This window comes from Pelophylax lessonae, assembly GCF_965119305.1.
Source record: "Pelophylax lessonae genome assembly, chromosome: 1".
NCBI lineage: Eukaryota > Metazoa > Chordata > Amphibia > Anura > Ranidae > Pelophylax > Pelophylax lessonae.
Genome location: NC_138768.1, coordinates 297032208 through 297050307, shown reverse-complemented (window position 1 = coordinate 297050307; position 18100 = coordinate 297032208). Strand labels below are relative to the sequence as shown.

The 18100-nt window shown below is 47.2% G+C and overlaps 1 protein-coding gene across 1 annotated transcript in view; it reads right to left on the bottom strand.

The window, feature by feature from the left end:
- LOC309569004 (sodium-dependent serotonin transporter-like) overlaps positions 1-18100 on the bottom strand; it is a 109791-nt gene that overhangs the window by 16100 nt on the left and 75591 nt on the right. Inside the window, exons 11-12 of the mRNA XM_082274765.1 lie at positions 9618-9718; positions 4974-5141 (exon numbers count right to left, since the gene is read on the bottom strand). Of these exons, the coding sequence (XP_082130891.1) occupies positions 4974-5141; positions 9618-9718 (269 nt within the window). The remainder of the gene's footprint in view (positions 1-4973; positions 5142-9617; positions 9719-18100) is intronic.

The window sequence follows — 18100 nt, the reverse complement described above, 5'->3', positions numbered from 1 at the left end:
TCTTGTCCTCACCTTTCATCTTATGCCACACAAGCTCTACGGTAGTCTATCCAGACCTAACCGTTCTCTATACCTGTATTATACTATACATTATTACGTGTCTCCTCCTAACACTCGCACTTTATATTGATATGCAATATTCTAAATATTATACTCTATATCCATATACTGCAATAATTGACTTACCTTATAGATATATATGATGTATATCTGTAATTTTAGCAAAAACTGATACTCTATGTGATTAAATCACAATGCTACAGGATGTATCACTTGAAGCATATATAATATACCCTATACCAGTGGTTCTTAACCTTGTTAGAGGTACTGAACCCCACCAGTTTCATATGCGCATTCACCGAACCCTTCTTAATTGGAAAAATAAAATATGATTTTTTCAAATTCAAAACATAGGTATATATTTAGGTATATATTTATACATAGGTGCACAAAATGAACAAAACCAGAACAAAACCATGATTAAAACATGATTTTCACACAAAAACATAATAATGAATATTTACTGCAAATCAGTGTGAGGGGGGTGGGGTGGGAGGTCATACCATGGGGTGTCAGGAGGGCACACACTGGGGGGAGGTGTTGGGAGGGAATACCATGGGGTATCAGGAGGGCACACACAGGGGGAGGGGGGGTAGGGAGGACATACCATGGGGTATCAGGAGGGCACACACTGGGGGGGTTGGGAGGACATACCATGGGGTGTCAGGAGGGCACACACTGGGGAGGGAGGGGTTGGGAGGGCATACCATGGGGTATCAGGAGGGCACACACCAGGGGGCATTCACAATGCTTTATTGAGCTAAATGAAAAGGACATGCACTTCTATTTGTCAGCTAACAGCACCTCTATGTTAAGTTGCAATAACTCAGCAGACTTAGCATAGAGGTGCTTGTAAACTAATCCACCATGTACAGCTAGCTGAGCCTACCTCCAGGAACATTCACTCGGCTCCCTCTGCTCAGCTGCTCACACTTCCCTCTTCCAGGCAGGCGCCATCTCCGTGGTCAGGTAAATCCCCATCCCACCCACTCAAGCAGCAAGCAGCCTGCAGGAGATAGGCTGGAAACCTGCTGGGGGAGGTACAGGGGACCCGGTACAGGAGTTGTCCCGACCGCAGCTCTGATTTCCCGGGGTGCGCTCGGCCTCACAATCAGTAATATTTTCTGGGGGGGTTGAGCGGGGCGTGTCATCACGAATTATATGAGTCGGGTGAGTGGCTTGACCTCCGCCGAACCCACGAGACTGACTCACCGAACCCCTGGGGTTCGATCAAACCCAGGTTAAGAACCACTGCCCTATACAGTATATTGGTATATAGCCCACTATGATCATTGTCTTCACTTCTTGCTCAAGGTGTCTGCTAATTTTTAATTTTTACTTTTACCTTACTGCACTTTATTTGGATCACCTTTCAGACAATTCACCCTCTTTTTCTTGACACATCCACTTTTGGAGTTTGGGGTTCAGGCTCTCTTCATTTCCCCCTTCGCTCTCATATTTCATGCCTAACTTCCATCTTTATGGATAGTTGCATTATAATCTAATTTACTTGAATATGAGCTTTCCCTATTCAATTTATATTCCTTCACCCCCACAGATAACTATACGCTGTGATACCCTCAATATGGAATTATCATTCCTTTCTTACTATATATGACCCTCTGTCATTATACTCACTTCAAACCCAACAGGTAAATAATATGTTTATGTTATAATATAAACACGATTATTCTAATGCAAACAGTACTATTTTTGAAACATGCTTTTCAACCCCATATTTTCTTTTCTCTTCCTTTCTTCTCCCCTATATTTCTTCATCCGAATCAGGTTCATCGACAATCTTCTACATTATGTGGACCTAATGGGTGGACCTCTCTTTGGGAGTGGTCTCTGTTGAGCCAATTATTCCGATCATCGTGGTGCCCTGGTGGTCCTCCTGGGAAGCTACTATATTTTCCTTTTCTTCCTACAATTTTTGCCCTGAACGGGCTTATTGGAATTTGGGCATTCCTCCACACGGTATGACCTACCGTTTTTAAGCGACAGACCAGTCCAATCCCTTGTTTAGACGCGAAGGGTAGGTTTTTGATCATAAAGCACGCACTATAATATAAGTATTATGACTTTTGCATATATATGTATACTCAATGTACAACCTACTAAAAGGTTTTCAATCTTTGCAGGCATAATAGGTGCTTTTCTGGAACTCTGGTTGACCCCTGAGGAAGGGCTAAATTAATGCCCGAAACGCGTAGGGTCCTTTTTCCGGTTCTATGATCACCATATGCATCTGAGCGTCTTCAATGTGGTCTGGTACATGGTCTGTCAATTGCATGCGATTTTTATATGCCCTGTTGTATTTGTAATATTTTGTTTTGTCTTTTGAAATTTCTGTTTATTTTGATTCAAATAAAAACTTTATATTTTACCACAATATACAGTGTCTAGTGGCATTCACAGTCCCATACCAATGGGGATTTTCTTTGTATACTTGCCTACAGTCAAGCATGGTGGTGGGATGGTCTGGGACTGCATGAGTGCTGCTGGCACTGGGGAGCTACAGTTCATTGAGGGAACCATGAAAGCAGAGCATGATCCCCTCCCCTCGGAGACTGGGCCGTAGGGCAGTATTTCAACATGATAATGACCCCAAACCCACCTCTAAGACGACCACTGTCTTGCTAAAGAAGCTGAGGGTAAAGGTGATGGACTAGCCAAGCATCTCTCCAGCCCTAAATCCTGTTGAGCATCTGAGGGGCATCCTCAAATGGAAGGCGGAGGAGTGCAAGGTCTCTAACATCCACCAGCTCCGTGATGTTATCATGGAGGAGTGGAAAAGGACTCCAGTGGCAACCTGTGAAGCTCTGGGGAACTCCATGCCCAAGATGGTTAAGGCAGTGCTGGAAAAAAATCGTGGCCACACAAAATTTTGGCACTTTGGGCCCAATTTGGACATTTTCACTTTGGGGTGTACTCCCTTTTGTTGACAGTGGTTTAGACATTATTGGCTGTGTGTTGAGTTATTTTGAGGGGAAAGCAAATGTACACTGTTATACAAGCTGTACACTCACTACTTTACATTGTAGCAAAGTGTCATTTCTTCAGTGTTGTCACATGAAAAAATATAATAAATTATTTACAAAAATGTGAGGGGTGTACTCACTTTTGTGAGATACTGTATATATATATATATATATATATATATATATATATATATATATATATATGTATATATAAATATATACAGCATATATACGTACACACTATATTGTGGAAAGTATTGGGATGCCTGCCTTTAAACGCACATGAACTTTAATGGCATCCCAGTTTTAAGCTGGATACACACTATCCAACTTTTGTGGTTAGATTTCCTTCAGATTTACCTTTTCTATGTAGTGCAAGGGCCTGCCAGATTGCATACAAATTGAAAGTGTTTAGGTTTGACCTCATATTATATGGTTTTGGTAAGTCTGAAAGAAAAAGTCTTCAGAAAATCTTATAGTGTGTATGGCCCATAAGTCTGTAGGGTTCAATATTGAGTTGACCCACCCTTTGCAGCTATAACTTTTCTGGGAAGACTGTCCACAAAGTTTAGCAGTGTGTCTAAGGGAATGTTTGACAATTCTTCCCGAAGCACATTTGTGAGGTCAATCACTAATGTGGGCGAGAAGGCCTGGCTCGCAGTCTCCGCTCTAATTCACCCCAAAGGTGTTCTATCGGGTTGAGGTCAGGACCGGTCAAGTTCCTCCACCCCAAACTCGCACACCCATGTCTTTATGGACCTTGCTTTGTGCACTGGTACAAATCATTTTGTGGAGGGGGGATTATGGTGTGGGGTTGTTTTCTAGAGGTTGGGCTTGGCCCCTTAGTTCCAGTAAAGGGAACTCTTAAGGCATCAGCATACCAAGACATTTTGGACAATTTCATGCTCCCAACTTTGTGGGAACAGTTTGGGGATGGCCCCTGGCTGTTCCAACATGACTGCGCACCAGTGTACAAAGCAAGGCACATAAAGACATGAATAGGTGAGTTTGGGGTGAAGGAACTTGACTGGCCTGCACAGAGTCTTGACCTCAACCTGAAAGAACACCTTTGGGATGAAATAAAATGCAGACTGCAAGCCAGGCCTTCTCCTCCAGCATTGGTGCCTGACCTCACAAATGCGCTTCTGGAAGAATGGCCAAACATTCCCATAGACACACTCCTAAACCTTCTGGACAGCCTGCCCAGAAGAGTTGAAGCTATTATAGCTGCGAAGGGTGGGCCATCTCAATTTCAAACCCTACGGACTAATAGTGTGTACCCAGCTTTAGACTGAGATGTCATTAAAGTTCATGTTCATGTAAAGGCAGGCATCCCAATACTTTTGACTATATATATATATATATATATATATATATATATATATATATATATATATATATATATACATATAAATGTTTTGTCTTTCATTGCTATTTTAAACTGAATGGGTTGTTTTACAAGGTGAGGGTTTACATATACTGTAATGTATAACTACAGGCAAAACTTTTTTTTTTATTTTCAATAGAGTGGAGAGGGATTAAAACCCCTGTCATTTTTTTTTTCTGCCTGTGCCTCTGTTAAGGAAATTCACCCTCTCTATCCTCCTGTTTACCATTAGCGTTAAAAATGAAAGTAAAAGAGAATTCCAAATTTTGGGTTTTCCCCAGAAAAGTAATAGAAGGGAAATCTTCCAATGGGGACACTAATTCTGGTGTCCTGGGGGGTCCCCAAGAAATTCCCCTAATTTGCAGGGATTTCCTTTCACTTCCTGTTTGGCTATGGGACAGGAAGTGAAGGAAAATCACCGCGATGGAACACAGATGGCGAAAAAAAATCTGACAGGGCTTATAACCCTCCCAATGAAAAAAAAAAAAAAGTTTTGCCCATAGTTCTACTTTAGGTGATACATAAGTTTATAGGGCATTCACCTGTTTGAGTGACCCTGGAGTCCATACTAATTTGTAAACCATATACACAGGAATCCAGATGAAAGATGAAGCTCCAATGAGGTATCCAACAGAAATGGTCCATTCTGGATATTGGTAATCAAACAGCATCAAAGGTGGCTGATCCATGAATGAGCTCACTATGATAAACTGATGAGAAAAAGACTACAGTTATAAACATTATAAAGAACTGAGTTACAAAACACTGCTTCCATATGGCACATTTGTAAAATAGATACTCTAACTGCTTTTATGTGTAACAAAATGATTTTGAAACATGAAAGTATTTATTTATTTTTTTTAACATCACTTTCAACTAAATTACCTCATGCAGGCAGCATTTATGCTAAAATAGGTTACAGTTTGACATTTTAGACCCATTTCTCAGTCAATTATCAAGCCATACAAATCATCTATATATAGTAGTAATGGGATATATGGTGCAATAAATGTTGTGTGTACATAAATGTCCAATTGGAGCTATCGGGGTAACTTTCTGCTTATCTTAACCCCCTCCCATCCGCGCTACAGCCTATATACGGCTGCAGCGCGGACTTGAATTTTCGGGAGGCCGTTTTTAAACGGCCTCCAGTGACACACCCCCAGCACGCTCCCGCGAGCGTGCATCGGGGAGAATCTGTGTCGGCCATGTCCCTTGGACACGGCCGATCACAGATCGTGGTGAATGGCCAATCACAGCGGCCATTCACCACGTGATCAAGCCGTCCAATGAGAGATGATCTCATATGTAAACATATGAGATCATCTCTCATCGCCGGCGCTCCTTCCTCACACAGACACTGCAGTGTGAGGAAGGAGGGGGAGCCGACATCCGCTGGGGACACACAGGAATGTAATCAGGACACTGATCACCAGTGCCCTGATTACTAAAGGTAAAAAAAACACACACATTGCCCCCCCATCAGTGCCCACAGTGCCCGCCATCAGTCCCCCCATCAATGCCCACAATCAGTGCCCATAGTGCTGCCAGTCAGTGCCCATCAGTGCCTGCTCATCTAGGCACTGATGAGCACTGACGGGCAGCACTATGGGCACTGAGTGTGGGCACTGATGGTGCTGCCCATCAGTGCTCATCAGTGCCGCTCATGAGTGCCACCCGTCAGTGTCCATCAGTGCCATCCGCCAGTGCCCATCAGTGCCGCCTATCAGTGCCCAGCAGTGCCACCTCTCAGTGCCCAGCAGTGCCACCTCTCAGTGCCCAGCAGTGCTGCCTATCAGTGCCGCCTATCAGTGCCGCCTATCAATGCCGCCTATCAGTGCTCATCAGTGCGGCATATTAGTACCTCCTCATCAGTGCCCATAAGTGCCACCTCATCAGTGCCCATAAGTGCCACCTCATCAGTGCCCATAAGTGCCACCTCATCAGTGCCCATCAGTGCAGCCTATCAGTGCCCATCAGTGCAGCCTCATCAGCGCACATCAGTGAGGGAGAAAAATTTATTTTCAAAATTTACTCGCAGAAAATAAGAAAAACTTTTTTTTTTTTCAAAATTTTCTGTCTTTTTTCTTTTTTTTGTAAAAAATAAAAAACCCAGAGGTGATTAAATACCACCAAAAGAAAGCTCTATTTGTGTGAAAAAAAGATAAAAATTTCATATGGGTACAGTGTAGCATGACCGCGCAATTGTCATTCAAAGTGTGCGAGCGCTGAAAGCTGAAAATTGGCCTGGATGGGAAGGGTGTTTAAGTGCACAGAAGGCAAGTGGTTAATGCACCAGATGCAGCGCCTCTGAAGAAACTGAATTATCTCTAGGCAAACAGATAGGAAGAACAGAAGTGCACAATCTGAGTGTATTATGTTAACAGATTTATTGTGGTGAAAAGACAAATGGCAACTCAAATTGTGACAGTTAAAACTAGGTTGATCACATAATAAGGGTTTCCGAAGGACAATCTCACAACTACATGGAACCTCAGACCAGGATCAAAATACTGGGTGGATGAATACACCTGCAGGACCAAGGGAGCACACCAGGGGGCACCAAACTATTAGCAACTCACATGGGAAGAAATGGCATTTTTGTATGAAATCCATTAGTGGTGAGCTCATGCATCTGGGATTGGGAGCCTCCACCCTTAACTTGCAGCCTAGAAAGTCCAGACATCAGGCTGGATGATCGCTTAAAATGAGGAAGTGGAGGATTTTTTTTAATTGTCACAATATGAGTTGTCATTTGTCTTTTCACCAAAATAAATCTGTTAAAAAGGTTGTTAAGAACTAAATCCGTTTTATACAAGCCTCTGTGTTTCCTAATGCTGTGTGCCTCAGTGTGTGTTTTATTAGAAAAATGCTGTCTTTACCTTATTTCAGAGCGCTGCTTGGCGCTCATGTGACCGGCTGACTCTCTCCTCTCTTGATCTGACAGCTGCAGCAAGAGGGGCCGAGAATCCCCTGCTGACGTCAGCCGGGAGGAGAGAGGCAGCTGGTCACGTGAGCTCCAAGCAGCGCTCTGAAAAAGGCATAGATGGCATTTTTTTTTAAAAAAGCACGTGCACAGGGGCACACAGCATTAGGAAACATAGAGGATTATACAATAAGGCTTACCTGTAAGTAAAATGAATATCTCCTAAATGTGCACCGATATTCACCCAGCATGCAGCCGCTGACGTCAGTGGCCCATGCGCTTTGAAAGTCTGGCATATCGTGTCGGAACTTCAGAGCTTCTTGCAGGAATCGAGGGCTCCCGCGCATACTATCATGGCAGCTGCGGACACTCATAGCGCCGGAGCCCATGAACCCAGAATAAACGCCGGGGGTGAACGGGCGCCGCTGCCAGGGCTTCGTTCTAAGGTAAGTATTTCATAATGTGCTATTATGCAATGCATACTAGCACATTATGTCATTGTCTTGCAGGTTTTTTTTCTTTTTTAGGGTATACAACCGCTTTAATATACTTCACTCAGATTGCGTCCTGCTGTTCTTCTTATCTATAAAAATCAGCTATAAATTTATCCAAATTAATATAGTGATAACAATCAGCGAAAATTAACCCACAAAAATGAATTGTAGAATAGAAATATAAACTAAAATGAATTGTAAATATAAAAACAACAATAAATGTGAAAATTGCTGCGCAGTCAAACACTTTAAAAGTGATTCCACAACACCTATAATGAATTTCAAATAAATCAGTGTAGCGCAGCAATAAAAGTACAATTAGTAAATAGTCCAAAAAGTGTTAGCATACACATCCAACGAATTGTGACTATAATCGGGAATGAGAAACAAAATAATGTAAATGAAATCTTCAGTAAATAAGTGACAACAATCCTGTACTTCTACGCACCTAGTGCCTGCTCTCTTCATGCACAGCGAGAATCCATCACCAGGTGAAGGGCTTGCTCCCTTCCACACAAATTAAGGGGTGGAGTTGAGCTTTTGATGTCATTGCAGGTATATGATGGGTAGACCGCAAACCTTGCTTTCTGACAACTGGGACCCGCACAGGTGCGGCATTTACTGGTACCAATACCCTTCCTTCTACAGCCACTGAAAGCCACCTCTCCTTTCCCTCCCACCTGCATTCAGCGGCTGCAGGAGGAAAGGAGATTGGTTCCAATAAAGGCCACCCCACCGCCCCTACTGTCCCTGTTCTTTTTCTTTCAGCTGCCCGCCCCCTTACCTCATGTGCTCCCTATGTCCCCCTGCAGCACTGCCAACTTCCCTCCTCTCCTCTCCTGTCCTCTCCCATTGGCTACTGCGAAGGTGTTTCAGGAGGGAGAGCAGGGGAAGGGGGTGGTAAATATGTATTTACCAGCCCCTTTAGTTTAGAAATGAACACAGTGAGTGATCAGTACCGATCGCACACTGTGTTCATTCATAACTGAAGCATAGTAAACTGTGTGTACTATGCTTAAATTTGTGAATGAACAGGAACAGAGCACAGCACAGAGCTCTTCCTATTCATTCACTTTCTATTGCAGCTGAGGCTGCAGAGAAAGGGACTAGGAATCTCTCTTCTCAGTCTCTTTCTCTGTCTCAAAAGTGAGACATCCGGGATCTGTTTAGACCCCTAATATTTCATCAAAGCCCCCCAACCGGGCTCCAAAACAAAAAAAGTAAAAAAAAAAATTATAAATAATATTTTAACAAAATAATAATAATAAAAAAAATTGTAAAGAAAACATTTAAAATAAAATTGAGAAAATGAAAAAATTATATAATAAAAAAAAAAAAACTACTGACACCATCTACTGCTCTAGTGACATCATTGACTGTCCTACAGAGACACCAACCTCTGCCCTACTGACCTATCCACCTCTCTACTGACTGACACCATCCACTGTCTTTCTGACACCAACCTCTGCCCTATTGACATGTCCACTGTTGTACTAACATCGTCCGCTAACCTACTGACACCATCCTTTGCCCTACTGATGCGAATCTCTGCCCTACCGACATTGCCCACTGCTTTACTGACACTGTCCACTTTTAAGGTAGGCTAAGTTTATATATTTTTTCGAGTGACATTTGTTTTATTATATTTTTCTAAGTTGGGAAGCCCTTGTATCACATCTGATTGTGGACTATTGTCAGGGGAAACCCCAACTCTCCGCCTGACAAAAGCACAACCATGCAACTTAAAAAGTAAACACTTTACTTACTGCTAAAAATGCTGGACTGATTGCTACCCAGCAAACTCTCCAATATATACCTGGGAAAAATCCCAACATGGACTTTATATCATTACAGAACCTTTGTATTCCTGTTAAAAAAATAAATCATAAAAGTTTTTTACATTACAAACGTTGAATTCATTTACATATCAATACAAGTATGCATCTTGTATAATTTTTCAAATGGTCAAGATAAAAAAAAAGATGAAACAGTACAGTATTTAAGCACATTAAAATTCCAATTTGCAATAGAACTGGCCATGCCCCCTCCCGGGAATCATCCTGACATGTGATCCAAAGCAGACTTAAGTGGCTTAGGCCCCTTTCACACGGTTGGACCGATTGGGTCCGCCTGTCCGTTTTTCAGGCAGGCCAGATCGAGCCACCCATTAACCTCTATGAGGAGGTGAATGTCAGCCGACATGTGTCCTCTGACACCCTCCTGGCATCCAATCCAAAAAGATCTGCTAAAAACAGACGTATGGCTATATGTTCGCCATCCGTCCAGTGGGTCAGATCAGATGGGATCGAATAAAAACGGACAGGCTGTTTGTTTTCATCCGATCTCCCATAGAGGAGAGCAGGGCTCTGACAGGTCAGTCTCTGCACAGTGAGTGGGGACGGACCTGTCATCCACCTGCTCAGCGGGGATCGGTGGAGCGATCCCCGCTGAGCAAACAGAGTCCATCAAAAGGGATCTACCCCATGTAAAAGGGGCCTAAATATCCGCTTAGATATTTCAAGTAAGTGGGTGGAAAAATGGCAAGACTTTGAAAAATTTTCATGGGACTCATGAACAACCACCTCCATTATTATCCAAAACATAGACAGTCACCATCAACAAATCTTTCATAAAGACAGCTTTTGATTAATCTATATATTAAACATGGAAAAAAACAGCAATTTAATGACTTAAAAATTCTTGATTTTTAGATATTTGGAGACCTAGATGAGCCTTTTCCTCTCGAGAACAATTTCGCAACATTTTGATATTTTGCACAATTTAATAAAACAAACTTCCCGGTGTCCATTTCCCATAGACCCTGTTCACACATACTGCAGTGACCTGCATATTACCACACTGGATAAAAGCAGGTCACCGCTAGGGCACACAGAAAACAATTATTTTCTATGTGTTCTGATCACACTGCAATGCAGCCCGAAGGTGCGGTGCAATGATCTGTGATAAAATGCAGGAAGGCACCACATGTCACCACACAGCAGCATAGGATGAAGGAAGTTGACACCAAAAAAAGGAACTATGTGATGCGCTACAATAGGGATTACGCCACCCACTACTGCCAGCTCACTGCAGATAAAAAGTAAAACTTATGTAGGAGGATTGGTTTTCTTCTCTGTGCATCATCAGAGGCTATTCACTTCACTGGGTATATGTGAGGGTTTACAATCACTTTAAAGACAAATTGCTTACGAATTGGTTTTAGAGGTTACCCTTGGGTAATGGGGCATGAGGTTCAGGGGCGTAACGTGGGGTGGGCCAGAACGGCGCCCGCCAGGGGCGCAGGCCGAGGGGGGGGGCGCAAAAACATTGGCACTGTAGCAGTGAATTACCGCTCCTCAGTTGGCGCACCCCCCCCTTTTCTTCACCTCGTCTTCCGCCCATGCTCTGTGTTTGTACTCGCTGGAAGGTGACTGTCCCCGCCCACCTGGCTGCTCGCGGCTGCTGAAATGAGCGCCGGAGCGTGTTCCCGCGAGATGCTGCAGCTGTGCTGATCGGAGCTGAGGGAGAGCGCGCCCGGTGGCAGGTTCACGGGGGGAGAGAGTGTGTGTCTGCGAGGATTCGGGCTGGGATGCGGTGAGGTAGGATGGAGACTTCATCACCGAGCACCATGATGGTACAAGGACCAGAGGCGGCGTATCGGGCCCTTTCATGTCACCACCCCACTACTCCCTGTCACCCTCCCTCACTCCCTGTCACCCCCCACTACTCCCTGTCACCCCCCTCACTCCCTGTCACCCTCACTACCTGTCATCCTCACTCCCTGTCACCCCCACTACTCCCTGTAACCCCCCCCCCACTCCCTGTCACCCCCCACTACTCCCTGTCACCCCCTCCACTCCCTGTCACCCCCACTACTCCCTGTCACCCCCCTCACTCCCTGTCACCCCCCTCACTCCCTGTCACCCCCTCACTCCCTGTCACCCCCCACTCCCTGTCACCCCCCACTCCCTGTCACCCCCCACTTCTCCCTGTCACCCCCCACTACTCCCTGTCACCCCCCTCACTCCCTGTCACCCCCACTACTCCCGGTCACCCCCCCTCACTCACTGTCACCCCCCCTCACTCCCTGTCCCCCCTCTCACTCCCTGTCCCCCCTCTCACTCCCTGTCACCCCCCCACTCCCTGTCACCCCCCCTCACTCCCTGTCACCGTCCCTCACTCCCTGTCACCCTCCCTCACTCCCTGTCATCCCCCCCACTCCCTGTCACCCCCCCTCACTCCCTGTCACCCCCACTACTCCCTGTCACCCCCCTCCACTCCCTGTCACCCCCACTACTCCCTGTCACCCCCCTCACTCCCTATCACCCCCCCCCTCACTCCCTTTCACCCCCCGCCACTCCCTGTCACCCCCCACTATTCCCTGTCACCCCCTTACTCCCTGTCACCCCCCTCACTCCCTGTCACCCCCACTACTCCCTGTCACCCCCCTCACTCCCTGTCACCCCCTCACTCCCTGTCACCCCCCTCACTCCCTGTCACCCTCACTACCTGTCATCCTCACTCCCTGTCACCCCCACTACTCCCTGTAACCCCCCCCCCACTCCCTGTCACCCCCCCTCACTCCCTGTCACCCCCCACTACTCCCTGTCACCCCCTCCACTCCCTGTCACCCCCCCCCCTCACTCACTGTCACCCCCCTCACTCCCTGTCCCCCCTCTCACTCCCTGTCCCCCTCTCACTCCCTGTCATCCCCCCCACTCCCTGTCACCCCCCTCACTCCCTGTCACCCTCCCTCACTCCCTGTCACCCTCCCTCACTCCCTGTCATCCCCACTACTCCCTGTCACCCCCTCCCTCCCTGTCACCCCCACTACTCCCTTTCACCCCCCTCACTCCCTGTCACCCCCTCACTCCCTGTCACCCCCACTACTCCCTGTCACCCCCTCACTCCCTGTGACCCCCCACTACTCCCTGTCACCCCCCTCACTCCCTGTCACTCCCCCCACTACTTCCTGTCACCTTCCCTCACTCCCTGTCACCTTCCCTCACTCCCTGTCCCCCCTCACTCCCTGTCACCTTCCCTCACTCCCTGTCACCCCCCACTACTCCCTGTCACCCCCCCCTCACTCCCTGTCACCCCCCCCCCCTCACTCCCTGTCACCCCCACTACTCCCTGTCACCCCCCCCATTCCCTGTCACCCCCCCACTCCCTGTCACCCCCCACTACTCCCTGTCACCCCCCTCCACTCCCTGTCACCCCCACTACTCCCTGTCACCCCCCTCACTCCCTGTCACCCCCCTCACTCCCTGTCCCCCCTCTCACTCCCTGTCACCCCCCCACTCCCTGTCACCCCCACTACTCCGTCACCCTCCCACTCCCTGTCACCCCCCTCACTCCCTGTTACCCCCCTCACTCCCTGTCACCCCCCACTCCCTGTCACCCCCCACTTCTCCCTGTCACCCCCCACTACTCCCTGTCACCCCCCTCACTCCCTGTTACGCCCACTACTCACTGTCACCCCCCCTCACTCACTGTCACCCCCCCCTCACTCCCTGTCCCCCCTCTCACTCCCTGTCCCCCCTCTCACTCCCTGTCACCCCCCCCACTCCCTGTCACCCCTCCTCACTCCCTGTCACCCCCCCTCACTCCCTGTCACCCTCCCTCACTCCCTGTCACCCTCCCTCACTCCCTGTCATCCCCCCCACTCCCTGTCACCCCCCCTCACTCCCTGTCACCCCCCACTACTCCCTGTCACCCCCCTCCACTCCCTGTCACCCCCAATACTCCCTGTCACCCCCCTCACTCCCTATCACCCCCCTCACTCCCTTTCACCCCCCGCCACTCCCTGTCACCCCCCACTACTCCCTGTCACCCCCTCACTCCCTGTCACCCCCCTCACTCCCTGTCACCCCCACTACTCCCTGTCACCCCCCTCACTCCCTGCCACCCCCCTCACTCCCTATCACCCCCCTCTCACTCCCTGTCCCCCTCTCACTCCCTGTCATCCCCCCCACTCCCTGTCACCCCCCTCACTCCCTGTCACCCTCCCTCACTCCCTGTCACCCTCCCTCACTCCCTGTCATCCCCACTACTCCCTGTCATCCCCTCCCTCCCTGTCACCCCCACTACTCCCTTTCACCCCCCTCACTCCCTGTCACCCCCCTCACTCCCTGTCACCCCCCCTACTCCCTGTCACCCCCCTCACTCCCTATCACCCCCCTCTCACTCCCTGTCACCCCCCCACTCCCTGTCACCCCCCACTCCCTGTCACCCCCACTACTCCCTGTCACCCCCCCACTCCCTGTCACCCCCTCACTCCCTGTTACCCACCTCACTCCCCACTCCCTTTCACCCCCCACTACTCCCTGTCACCCCCCTCACTCCCTGTCACCCCCCTCACTCCCTGTTACCCACCTCACTCCCTGTCACCCCCCACTCCCTTTCACCCCCCACTACTCCCTGTCACCCCCTCACTCCCTGTCACCCCCACTACTCCCTGTCACCCCCCCCTCACTCACTGTCACCCCTTCACTCCCTGTCTCCCCCCTCTCTCTCCCTGTCACCCCCACTACTCCCTGTCACCCCCCTCACTCCCTGTGACCCCCCACTACTCCCTGTCACCCCCCTCACTCCCTGTCAGTCCCCCACTACTCCCTTTCACCTTTCCTCACTCCCTGTCACCCCCCTCACTCCCTGTCACCCCCCTCACTCCCTGTCACCCCCCTCACCCCCTGTCACCTTCTCTCACTCCCTGTCAGTTTCTCTCTCCCTGTCACCCCCTCTCACTCCCTGTCACCTCCTCTCACTCCCTGTCACCTCCTCTTACTCCCTGTCACCTCCTCTTACTCCCTGTCAACTCCTCTCACTCCCTGTCACCTCCTCTCTCCCTGTCACCCCCTCACTCCCTGTCACCCCCCCATTCCCTGTCACCCCCCTACTCCCTGTCACCCCCTCTAACTCCCTGTCACCCCCTCTCTCTCCCTGTCACCCCCTCTCTCTCCCTGCCAACCCCTCTCTTTCCCGGGCCCCCCTCTCTCTATGTCACCCCTCTCTCTCTTTACTCCCTGTCACCTGCCCTCTATCTCTCTCTCTCTGTCACCCGCCCTCTCTCTCTCTCTGTCACCCGTCCTTCTCTCTCTCTCTCTGTCACCCCCTTCTCTATCTCTCTCTGTCATCCCTTCTCTCTGTCACCCCCTCTCTCTGTAAACCCCCCCCGTCTCTCTCTGTCAAACTCTCTCTACCTGGGGGGGGGGGGGGGCGATACAGTTCCTCACCAAGGGCGCTGGAGACCCTAGGTACGCCTCTGAAGGGGTTATGGGCATATTCATGCAAGTCGTGTATCTGTTAATGGTTATGATTTATTATGTTTCTATGGATGTAATACTTTTATGCTTTTAAATCCGTATGTTGTATTGTATTTGACTGATAATTTTCAATTATCATTCAAAACAATTTTATTTGAAAAAAAAAGTAGAATTGCAGGCAGGCTATAGAGTCAACTATTTTCAAACTTCTAACAAGCAATTAAACTAGGTTTAAAACAAGTCCTCACTGAGGCTTTGTAGCTGCAGGGACTGTTGATAAAGTCATCCTCAAAGTTTTAAAGTCAGGTCATGGATGCCAAGTCACTGCTGGGAGGTGGGAGCAGAATGAGCTGAAATGTTTTAATGGAAGCTACAGAGGTCAATGAGTGCCTTTTTTTTTAGAGCTCTTTAACTGCTTGTTAAGAATATATAAATATTTGAATATCCATAGCCAGGCGATAGTTCTGATTTATTGTAATCCCTAAAGTATGCAACTTATGTCAGAACCCCTAAGTTTATAATAATTTTCTCAAACAAAACACTTATTTCTGAAATTTTTACGTAGACCAACATTTTGTAAAAAATGTATTTATTATATAACTGTCTGTCAAGTCCAAAAAACAAACAAACTGTCAGGTATAAAATAATGTGACCTTGAGGCCAAATTCTGCTGCCTACAGTCAAATCCCAGGCCATTCTGGCAAAGACATAACACTCTTAGATACCTTGACGCCTCTTCAAGCCTTCTGGGCATGCCTAGTGGTCACTTTGGTAGCCCTACTTAGTTATAAGTCAATAGGTGTGTGTATGTTGGAGGGAAAAGGAAAGGGGGGGGGGGGCAGTTCAAGACAGAGTGGCACTATCGGGATGGGAGATGTATGAACTTTGCTGATCAGGCTTCAAACACACCAGGAGGGATTAGACACTGCTGCAGGAATTTGCTGGTAGCAGCTGCATATTTCTCAGCATGTCATGACTATCCTGAGGTATCTTGAGCATTAATGAGCAACTAATAACATTAATTTAGAACAATTGTGCATAATGTAGCCTAAAGTGCCAGTCTGGTCTGACCACAATGAGTGCTATCAGGCATTGCAAAGCTGCAACCTGATATTGTGGGTTTTGGAGAATGCATCAGCTTTGGAACAACTATTGTATATGTTATTATATTATTTGTAATATGCCCTAGAAAACATTTGTCATGGATAAAAATATCAATGTTAAAACCCCTCAGCATAGGCAGACCTTTTCTCGCTCCCAAATAGGGATAAGTTGCATGATAAGTCTGGCGAGGAGCAGCGATTTTAACCGCTTGCCGACCGCCCACAGTAATATTACTGCGGCATTGCGGCTCCCCTGTGTCCATGGAGTGCATGTGATTCCGGCGGCGTGCGCGCGCCACCAGAGCAGTGCTCTCGCTGGTTTTAGACACAGCGGGAGGTGGGCTGCGGGAGGAGAGGCGGCGATTGCCGCCTTCCTCCCGCGATCGACCGGGAAACGTCCTTATGTAAACAAGCAGGCGGATCTTCTGTGATACAGGCAGGGACAGATCAGCAGTTTCAGCTAAGCTGAAACTGCAATCTGTCTGTGCCTGTCACAGAACCCCCCCCCCCCCCCCCCCACACACACACACACACACACACACATACACAGCAGTTAGTAAGCACATAGGCATACATTAACCCCTTTGATCAACCACAGGGTTAATCCCTTCCCTGCCAATGGCATTACTACAGTAACAGTGCATATTTTTAGCACTGATTACTGTAGTAATGTCACTGGTACCCACTAAAGTGTCAAAAATGTCAGTTAGGGTTCCGATCTGTCTCAGTATAGCTAAAAATCACAGATCACCGGCATTACTAGTAAAAAAAAAAAAAAACAATAACAATGACATAAATCTTTGCCGTAGTTAGTAGACGCGATAACTTTTGCGCAAACCAATCAAAATACGCTTATTGCGATTTTTTTTTATACCAAAATATGTAGCAGAAAACAAATTGGCCTAAAATGTTAAATTTAGATTTTTACATTTTTTTTGGGGGGGGGGGGGAATGTCCTATAGCAAAATGTGAAAAATATAGTTTTTTTTTCACAATTTTGGCTCTTTTTTTGTTTATAGCGTAAAAAATAAAAATCACAGAGGTGATCAAATATTACCAAAAGAAAGCTCTGTTTGTGGTAAAAAAAGAACGTAAATTTTGTTTGGATACAGCATTGCACGACCGTGCAATTGTCCGTTTTAAATAACGCAGTGCCTAATCACAAAATAGGGCCTGGTCAGGAAGGGGGTAAACCCTTCCGGGGCTAAAGTGGTTATTTATGCCTAAAGAGCAACATTAAAATTGCAACAATTCTTTAAATAACATGCAGGGGGATGCGTTTTTTTTTTTTATTGTTTAACAAGAAGAGAGGGGGTATCCTTAAGCTGCCTGTAAAGTGTCACATCTGTATGATGTATACAACTTACTACAGAAAAAATAATATTTAAATTGGGAAAAAAATGCTGGGAATTCCCTTAGGGCCTATTTACATTAGATCCTAATGTGGAAAACCTGCTGTCCATGTGCGTTTCCTGCACCGCATTTAAAACGCACTGCACTTGCGATCTGCAGTGTGTGTCAGTGTAATGCTAATGACACTCCATGTGCAGGTCAGAGATACACTGCATAAAGCCAAATAAATGGTCTGAAAATGCACTGCACTCAAATCACACTTCACTCTCAAATCCTGGTGTGAATTGGCCCTAAATCTATACCAAATATTTATCCTAGTTGAGAGTCTTGATATTAATGATATTGATTGAAAGTATTGATGTTAATGGGGGCCCCCACACAAAACCCACCTAAAATACAAGGGGAAACCCTTGCAAAAGAAGAACATTTTGGGGTCTCCCTCAAATTCTGGTGTATGAGCAGCATATCCTCAGTCAGCACTGACGGGGCTGTGTGATCTATGTGCCTGCTGCTAGTAAACATCCACTG